The 10,110-nt window shown below is 36.0% G+C and overlaps 1 protein-coding gene and 1 pseudogene across 2 annotated transcripts; both read right to left on the minus strand.

Annotated features, from left to right (window-relative positions):
- Positions 1–500: 500 nt before the first annotated feature.
- On the minus strand, positions 501–4,978 carry LOC149169019 (cell division cycle 20.2, cofactor of APC complex pseudogene; annotated as a pseudogene). Its single transcript, XR_016259191.1, has 5 exons — positions 4,962–4,978; positions 4,286–4,768; positions 3,751–4,187; positions 3,511–3,625; positions 501–665 (listed from the first exon to the last, which is right to left on the minus strand). The product of XR_016259191.1 is annotated as a cell division cycle 20.2, cofactor of APC complex pseudogene (transcript).
- On the minus strand, positions 4,649–9,598 carry LOC149169020 (cell division cycle 20.2, cofactor of APC complex-like). Its single transcript, XM_089427009.1, has 6 exons — positions 8,925–9,598; positions 8,479–8,763; positions 7,758–8,027; positions 7,095–7,673; positions 6,572–6,996; positions 4,649–6,446 (listed from the first exon to the last, which is right to left on the minus strand). Exons 1-5 carry the CDS (start codon positions 9,024–9,026, stop codon positions 6,850–6,852), a joined length of 1,383 nt encoding a protein of 460 aa, XP_089283135.1. The 5' UTR covers positions 9,027–9,598; the 3' UTR covers positions 4,649–6,446; positions 6,572–6,849.
- Positions 9,599–10,110: the final 512 nt, after the last annotated feature.

A 10,110-nucleotide genomic window follows, 5' to 3' on the forward strand; every position in this document is an offset into this window, starting at 1 on the left:
TCATATACAGTGTCACTTATTGTTATTGATGAATTAATCTAAAAACTAAATGCTCCTACATTAAGTTAAGGCCCATGCCAATATTTCCTTTGAATTACCATAGAATTAAGAACAAAACAACAAGAGTTTCATCCAAGTATTTCTTATTCATCATTTGCAAAATTCATTACCAAAATTTATTGGGAAGTGAAAATAAAAGAATTAAACCATGATTCAAATTTGAGTGAATCTAATTTATCTCCTAATGAAAATCTCCACTACTTGGCATACATAAAGGTATGACACACTACTTTGGAAAAGGAAAAATGTATAACATCCATGAAATAATGATGGGTATGTTAGATTTTAGAGGTACTAGCAAACATTCCAATCTATTGAACATAAAGTATGATAAAAAAGATTTTAGGTTAGGCATTGCAAAATCCAACACTACTTTATAAAATGTGTAGTTACATAATCATATACAATTTCACTTATTGTTATTGATGAAAGCTCTAAATCAACAATCTTTGCTTGTTTGTGGGCCCATCACCAAGTCTAGGTCACAATGGTCTTGTGGCTAACCTTTAATTGCAATATCCACATGTCACAATGGACCTGTTAGTGATATTTCATATCATGATCCATCTCATTGCAAAGCTAACACCTCCATCCCTTTAGTTGTCCTACACAATTTGAGATTTTTATCAATACATTGCAAGGAAAATTTTATGGGCTAATATTGAAAGTGGACTAATTTTCCATCATTTAAAAAAAAAAGATTAGCCAATTTTCATTTTTTCTAAAAATGATTCCTCAAATTTTATAGTGTAAAATTATTTTACCTTAAAATAGCCAAAATTTTATATAGACTATATATAAAACTAGTACAAATTCTAATATTTTTACAAACATATCAAAAAAAGTTTTATGGTTTGCATATTAAGGACTAGTGAGACTCACAAGGTTTCTAAACTTTAAGATAAACTATCATCCTTAAAATTGTCCCTAATACATTGTAATTGCAATATTTTTGAAACTTCCTCACCCTAACTTGATATATTTAAGAATTGATAGATGATTACAATTTAGATGTAATATAGTCCATATATTTGTCACATTGAAATTTTTGCAATATTATTATAAACTAATAAAAATAATTATTAATAATTACAATTTAGAGGTGATATATTCCATGTATATGTCATATTGAAAATTCTGAAATGCAATTTTAAGATATAAAAATAAAAATTCATAAAATAGCTGCAATGTTCATACTTTCAGGTCTATATAAAATAAAACATATAATTACACCTAAATATCATATTTATACATATTTCATATCATTGTTGTCCAATCTATCTTCAAATATTTTTCCTATTCATAACATACATTTTATTTATACAATCTAATACCAGTGTTTTCAAATATTCCACATATTTATACTAAGCCTTATATCTATTTGTTAGATTTTCACAATATTCACTGTACATATTCAAAACTTTTGAGAGTTATGTTCATGTTACCATGTTAAAATAGCTATTTTTTAATGATAAATTTAAAAATAATACTAATGATGATGATTTATAAATATTTGATATTTAATTTATGAATTTGTAATAAATATCTAGTGTTAATAATATTGACTTATTATAGCATTATTTATGAAAATTATTAAAATTATTAGAAATTTAGCAGTTCACTTTTAACAGTTGTTTTTAAAACTGCAACTTGTAGCTGTTTTCATAAGTTATTAAAAGAGTAATTAAAGAATCTGAGAATTGAATTAATTGAATTAGATAGATCCGATATCCCAGACCTTCATTCATATTATAATTTAGGAGAGTGAGGTGTATATATTGTAGATTCAGTAAAGGAAAATACAGAACAAGATGAACTTTTTAGATATTTGATTCAATGGGAAATTGTAATTCAGAACCCTAAGCACCAGAATAACAATAGAATTTTCAAAGTTAAATTATTTTTAGAAAACCTATATCTAAACACTTGGATTAATATCTACAAAGAGGCATTGCCCTTTCAAAAAAATTATCAAAAGCTTTGAAGTAATGGAGGCTGCTGATCAACATTTTTTCCTATATCTAGGTTATTCCCAATGCCTTGAACATTAATCCCAAAAAGACTTCAAGTTGATTTCAATTTCCTCTCTATTGGTGGCATTGAAAAATTACCTTGGAAGATTATGGCGCAGACATCAATAAATATTGATTATCAATTCCCAAAGGGAAGAGAAAGGAGCTACAATAAGGCAATTGTCAGTGAAAGATGCAATACAATAGTATGAAATTACAAGACAATTCATGCCATAAAAGATAATAAAGATGAAGCACAGATAGTAACAACTAGAGACAAACCTAATGCTTGCAGTATACCTGTCAGTATTTCCTTTAAATTACCTTGGAAGGTAATTTAAGAACAGGCAAAGACAGAGTTATTTCTTGTTCATCACTAACTGAATTCATTACCAAAATTTACTCTGGAAAAAAAATGAAACCATGATTTATTTGATTTACATGGTAGTGGTGACGTGTATTATGGGGTAAGAAAGGCATTGCAAAACATATTTGGAAAATAATTAAAAAAAAAATGAGAACATCCATGAAATAGTAGAGATGGGTACCTACAAACATTCTAATTAGCTGAGCGTAGAGTATGAAAAAAATTTGTGTTATGCAAGCCAAAATATGGCAAGAATCCAGCGGGAACCCAGAGGGAGGAGTCGCAACAACTCCAAAAACCATCCAAGTTTCATAGAAAAATACTGGCACAGGATGGCTATCGGACAAAGCAAAAATGTCAGAACTTGAACCGATTTGAAATGCAAAGGAATACAGGATAAGGATGACTGGTCAGTAATCATATAGGCAAGAACCAATGAGCGTGAACAATCTCTACAAACATTCAAGATGTGTTTGGCGACATAGGGCAATCATGATTGATGAGGAAGACAGTTCCATGAGAGGAGAGGAATACAGATTGTAATTGTTCATCAGTCAAACACCCCAATAACAGATACCAGTAACTGGAGGCAAGAGATGATTACTGGATACAAGAAGCAGAAATGATTTCTACAAAAATTCCAGATTTGTTTGGAGACACATGACAAGGATTATTGATGAGGCCATCAATTCCATGAGAGCCAAGGTTTAAAATCCATGGACATGACCTCGCAACAGGTACACAACACAAGAGTCAATATTGCCTGTCCGTCCTGGCAGGACATGAGAAGCTCTCAATTTAGTGTCTGCTTATTTAAGAATTTAGTCAGTTCAGTGCAGTCAATATTTTTTAATGTTAGAATTGTAGCCACATGAGTCAGAGTAGTACTTATGTATGTGATTAGTTACACTGATTAATATCAATATCCTATCATAATGCACACGTGACAAGAATTGCATGATGGGATAGTGTACCACTGTACCATATTACATAAATAAAATATACAGGAGATAAAAGTATAGATGTAAGTTCCTTACAGCTAATGAACAAGATAAATAATTCAAGCATTACCTGCAAGATTGAGCATCCCCTCATCATCATTCCATGTGTAGAAGCTCCAAAGACTTGCCAAAACTACTTTAAAGCTTATCACGCAGCTGAAGAAATGGATCATTGTCTCACAAAGCTGTTGCAACATTGTCCCATCAGGGTCCACAATAGATAAAATACTCAATTCATGCTATGAGTGCAGAACTATAGAGCGCCTGCAAAAGAGCTTTGCAAGCAGAAAATAAAACATCTAATTACTACCTTGAGTTGAACACCCATTCTGATTCCATGAATCTGGACAAACACTTAGCGGATGTGAGCATGAAACTTGCTGAAAGCCCCTCTATGCACAATTCATGCTATTAGTACAAACGAAGAAACTATAATATATTACAAAGAAGAAATTGGAATGTACTACATGAAAATCCAACAGAACTATATAGTGCCTGCAAAAGAACTTTGTAAACAGAAAACACAACATCTAATTACTATCTTCAGTTGAACATCCATCCTGATCCATGAATTTGGACAGATACTACTTAGCGGATGTGAGTATGAAACATGTTGAAAGCCCCTTTTGCATCTTTAGTCTTAGTCTTCTTTGGGGCTCCCTTTGAGGCATCGGGAGCCACAAAAACTTGCCAAAACATGAATTTTTCACCTGCTGCAGCTGATGCCACTGTGTACCCATCAGGACTCTGAAGAAGTAAATCAATGGTAAGGGTCGATAGGACAAATTTAAAGGGAAAGCATGGATGCATGCAAAAGTACTCATAAAAAGCATGAATTTTCGTACCTGTGCCATATGAAGAACTCTAGCAGTATGCCCTGTCAGTTCAGTAATTTTCACCATGGACGGGTATTTCCATAAGGTTAACTGGTTCTGATTTGGCCCATGCATACTCAATAACTCACGCTCATGTCTATTCCACAGCAATGAAGAGACTTGGGAATGGGTGTCGGTGGTATTCAGGCAGGCACCTGTTTGAGTGTTCCAAAACTTTATAGAACCGTCTGAACTCCCTCCACCAGATGCCAAAAGGTTGTTCTGGAAGGGGCACCATGCCAAGGCCTTGACTGCTGCACAATGTTCATCTAATTGGTGGAAGTATTGAGAGGAAGGATTATGGGACGCCATGCTCTTGTCCCAAATGTAGAGCAGATTGTCATTCCCCCACTTGCAAGTTGTTGGCCAGAAGGAGACCATTTCAATCCACAAACCTCCTGGGTATGTCCTCTGTATGTTTGAACAATGTGTCGGTGGTATTCAGGCAGGCACCTGTTTGAGTGTTCAATTTATATCGACAAAGAGGCATTGCCCTTTTAAAAAAATTATCAAATGGTTTGAAGTAATGGAGGTTGCTGTTCAACATTTTTTCCTGTATCTCTGTTATTCCCATTGCCTTGAACATTAATCCCATAAAGACTTAAAGTTGATTTCAATTTAAGAAGCTGAAGGGTGGAAAAATTACCTCTCAATTGGTGGCATTGAAAAATGCCGTTGGAAGATTATGGGGCAGACATCAATAAATATTGATTATCAATTCCCAAAGGGAAGAGGGACGAGCTACAATGAAGTAATTGTCAGAAAAAAATGCAATACAATAATATGAAATTACAAGACAACTCATGCCATAAAAGATAATAAAGATAAAGCACAGATAGTAACAACCAGAGACAAACTGAATGCTTGCAGTATACCTGTAAGTATTTCCTTTAAATTACCTTGGAAAGTAATTTAAGAACAGGCAAAGACAGTTTCATCTGATTATTTCTTGTTCATCACTAACTGAATTCATTACCAAAATTTACTGGGAAGTGAAAATAAAAAAATGAAACCATGATTGAAATTCAACTTAATTTGATTTATATGGTAGTGGTTATTGCAAAACATATTTGGAATTTTTTATTTTTTTTAAAATGAGAACATCCATGAAATAGTAGAGATGGGTATGTTTAAATCAGAGGTACCTGCAAACATTCTAATTAGCTGAAAGTAGAGTATGAAAAAAAATTGTGTTATGCAAGCCAAAATATGGCAAGAATCCAGCGGGAACCCAGATGGAGGAGTTGCAACAACTCCAAAAACCATCAAAGTTTCATAGAAAAATACAGGCACAGGATGGCAATCGGACAAAGCAAAAATGTCAGAACTTGAACTGATATGAAATGCAAAGGAATACAGTATAAGAATGACTGGCCAGTAATCATAGGCAAGATATAGTGACCAGATAGAACGAATGAGCGTGAACAATTTCTACAAACGTTCAAAATGTGTTTGGCGACATAGGGCAATCATGTTTGATCAGGAAGACATTTCCATGAGAGGAGAGGAATACAGAATGTAATGGCTCATCAGTCAAACAGCCCAATAACAGATACCAGTAACTGGAGGCAAGAGATGATTACTGGATACAAGAAGCAGAAACAATTTCCACAAAAATTCAAGATTTGTTTGGAGACACAGGACAAGGATTATTGATGAGGCCAGCGGTTCCATGAGGGCCAAAGTTAAAAATCCATGGACATGACCTCGCAACAGGTATACAAAGCAAGATGTCCATATTGCCTGTCCGTCCTGGCAGGACATTAGAAGCCCTCAATTTAGTGTCTCCTTATTTAAGAATATAGTTAGTTCAGTGCAGTTAATATTTTTTAATGTTAGAATTGTAGCCACATGAATGAGAGTAGTACTTACGTACGTGATTAGTTACTCTGATTAATATCAATATTCTATCAGAATGCACACGTGACAAGAATTGCATGATGGGATAGTGTACCATATTACAGAAATAAAATATACGGGATAATAATTCAACAAGATAAATAATTCAAGCATTACCTGCAACATTGAGCATCCCCTCATCATCATTCCATGTGTAGAAGCTCCAAAGACTTGCCAAAACCACTTTAAAGCTTATCACGCAGCTGAAGAAATGGATCATTGTCTCACAAACCTGTTGCAACATTGGTCCATCAGGGTCCACGATAGATAAAATACACAATTCATGCTATGAGTACAGAACTATAGAGTGCCTGCAAAAGAGCTTTGCAAGCAGAAAATAAAACATCTAATTACTACCTTGAGTTGAACATCCATTCTGATTCCATGAATCTGGACAAATACTTAGCGGATGTGAGCATGAAACTTGCTGAAAGCCCCTCTATACACAATTCATGCTATTAGTACAAACGAAGAAATTATAGTATATTACAAAGAAGAAATTGGAATGTACTACATGAAAATCCAACAGAACTATATAGTGCCTGCAAAAGAACTTTGTAAACAGAAAAAAGAACATCTAATTACTATCTTCAGTTGAACATCCATCCTGATCCATGAATTTGGACAGATACTACTTAGCGGATGTGAGTATGAAACATGTTGAAAGCCCCTTTTGCTTCTTTAGTCGTAGTCTTCTTTGAGGCACCGGGAGCCCCAAAAACTTGCCAAAACATGAGTTTTTCATCTGCTGCAGCTGATGCCACTGTGTACCCATCAGGACTCTGAAGAAGTAAATCAATGGTAAGGGTCGATAGGACAATTTTAAAGGGAAAGCATGGATGCATGCAAAAGTACTCATAAAAAGCATGAATTTTCGTACCTGTGCCATATGAAGAACTCTAGCAGTATGCCTTGTAAGTTCAGTAATTTTCACCATGGACGGGTATTTCCATAAGGTTAACTGGTTCTGATTTGGCCCATGCGAACTCAATAACTCACGCTCATGTCTATTCCACAGCAATGAAGAGACTTGGGAATGGGTGTCGATGGTATTCAGGCAGGCACCTGTTTGAGTGTTCCAAAACTTTATAGAACCGTCTGAACTCCCTCCACCAGATGCCAAAAGATTGTTCTGGAAGGGGCACCATGCCAAGGCCTTGACTGCTGCACAATGTTCATCTAATTGGTGGAAGTATTGAGAGGAAGGATTATGGGATGCCATGCTCTTGTCCCAAATGTAGAGTAGATTGTCATTTCCCCCACTTGCAAGTTGTTGGCCAGAAGGAGACCATTTCAATCCACAAACCTCCTGGGTATGTCCTCTGTATGTTTGAACAATGTGGTCACGGATGCGAACATCATGATTGATTATAATCCCATCCAGCCCTCCTGTGGTGAGAATAGGACCATTCCAAGCAAGTGCACCAACACGCTCATGATGACCTTTCAAGGCTCTTAACTGCAATTGTATCATGTCAAATTTAGCGATTGCCATTATATTAGAATGAGAAAACCTTGGAAGAGATAAACAGGTTTTATTTACCTTTTTATTAGATTGCGAATCCCATAACTGTACAACAGAATTATTCAACCCAACGGCAATTTGGCTCCCATCGTGTGCCCAACTAACGCTGGTAACGGGACCCTCTTCTTCATTTGCAATCAGAAGTTCAGATATAGAGCTATCAGAAGCATCCCACAAGTATACAGTGTTGTCCAGGGCTATGGACAAAACATTGGTTGAACTCCAATCCAATAGATTCAAGTAATAATCATCCAGAAGGTCGGGCGCATCCAGGATTCTATCTGCAGACTGTAATCAACATGGATAAGTTAAATTACTAGGTGAAGAAAAAAGGACAAAGGACAATGGTCCTCATATAGGCATATACAGTGTACTAGTAACAAAAACCCCAAATACTATGTAGTTTATCTGGTGTCCGGAGAGTATATCAATGGTTTTAAAAAAAGATTGTGATCATGGCTTTGTTTGCAAAGGGGTACTTTTCATGTACTGAAATGATTTCTAACATTATTCTGTTAGAAAAAATTTAAGAAATTGGAATGGGTGTGGTAGCGAATTCAGCGTAGCAAATGAAAAAGAAAAGGAAAAATCTGTGTAAAACATTCCTCAAGATGGGATAATGTTGCAATGACAAATACGATCAAGGGCTTTGATTCAATAACGAGTAAACATCAATAGAATTCAGGATCTGATTATGGAATGTCTAGCGAAAATGACTGATATGAAATCCAGGCCTTACCTGAGGAATATATCTGCGTGCTCTTCTAGAAATAGGGAGATTAGCCAACACATTTTCTTGTGAAGCTTGGGAAACAGTCGATGATTTTCCATTGAAAGAAAGAATTCTGCAATTGTTGTCAGCAGCACCGGCATTCTTCAATAAAGTGGCTGCCATCTCCTTCTTGTATGCTTTTTTGGAAGGGGAGAGGGCATGGATATCGTCATTGTCCTTTTGCTTCTGCGTGATCAGGAATCTAGCTACCTCCAAATCGATGGATCCTCTTGCCGGAATAAATCTGTCGCTCTGTGATAGCAAAAACAATAAAACCGTTTCACACTTCCAAAAAAGGGTGTCCACTTGAAAATTGTTCGATTGTTAAGCAGGGAGGCTGATAACCTGTTGCCCCGTAGCCACATTTCACTGTAATAAACGTAGTTGGGAAAAAAAAAGGAGAGAATGCATACGCTGTGTTTATTCATTGAAGCACCCTGTTTCTGCAGAGGACGGAGACATCGCTTCCCAGTGGAAGGCCTGTTGAAATTCATTGAGCTGCAAGACGATTCCATTACTCCTACTCTAGCAAAATAACCAGACAAAACACAATGTATGACAAACAATCAATGTGCCTAAATTTAAATTCGCAATACAAAAAAATCAATAGCTGCAAAGGAATTTGAATTCTAAAAGCTAAGGTTCCTCAAACAATGAGGATGTCTGGTTCTGCAAAATGTGCAAAAAAAAAAAAAAAAAAAAAAACCAGTAGCTCCAAATGAATTCCAATTCTAAAAGCTTAGGTTCCTCAAAGTATGAGGACGTCTGGTTCTCCAAAAAGTATGAAAAGCCCCTGTTATCCTCTTGGCGTTCTCCTTGTCCCAGAGCAAAGCTATCTGCACAATAGTAGTAGTTTTAGGCTGAGAGAAACTGTGAATTGAGAGAAACTGTGAATTGATAGTAGTAGTTTTAGGCCAGTGGTCATATAACCAAACTAGACGTGGCATCCTGTGTTTCTTATTCCCAGCATTACAACCTCGACGCAGGGAATGGGATTTTGGAAAGAAAGGAATAAACGCAGGGAATGGGATTTTGGAAAGAAAGGAATAAAGAAAGAAGGGTGCATGATGATGACGATTTCAGGAGGATGATGATGAATGGAATCACATAATGATAGTCGCCATTTCCAACCAACACCAAGATGCAGGGGCAAGACAATGCCTGCCAGCAGCACACAGCCAATCCGATATGCGTCCCAATCCAGTTTTGTGCCTCGAGAGAGAGGAGAGGAGGGTTTGATAAAAGAAAAATGTTGTATACTCTGTCTCTCTCGAAGGGTTTGATAAAAGAAAATGAAGGGTTTGATAAAAGAAAAATGTTGTATACTCTGTGACAGAGTATACAACATTTTTCTTTTATCAAACCCTCCTCTCCTCTCTCTCGAGGCACAAAACTGGATTGGGACGCATATCGGATTGGCTGTGTGCTGCTGGCAGGCATTGTCTTGCCCCTGCATCTTGGTGTTGGTTGGAAATGGCGACTATCATTATGTGATTCCATTCATCATCATCCTCCTGAAATCGTCATCATCATGCACCTTTCTTTCTTTATTCCTTTCTTTCCAAAATCCCATTCCCTGCGTTTAGGTTGCTTTTGTAT

Source organism: Pinus tabuliformis, chromosome 4_2 (assembly GCF_031772625.1).
Source record: "Pinus tabuliformis cultivar Carrire ecotype Pingquan chromosome 4_2, CPIR1, whole genome shotgun sequence".
Taxonomy (NCBI): Eukaryota; Viridiplantae; Streptophyta; class Pinopsida; order Pinales; family Pinaceae; genus Pinus; species Pinus tabuliformis.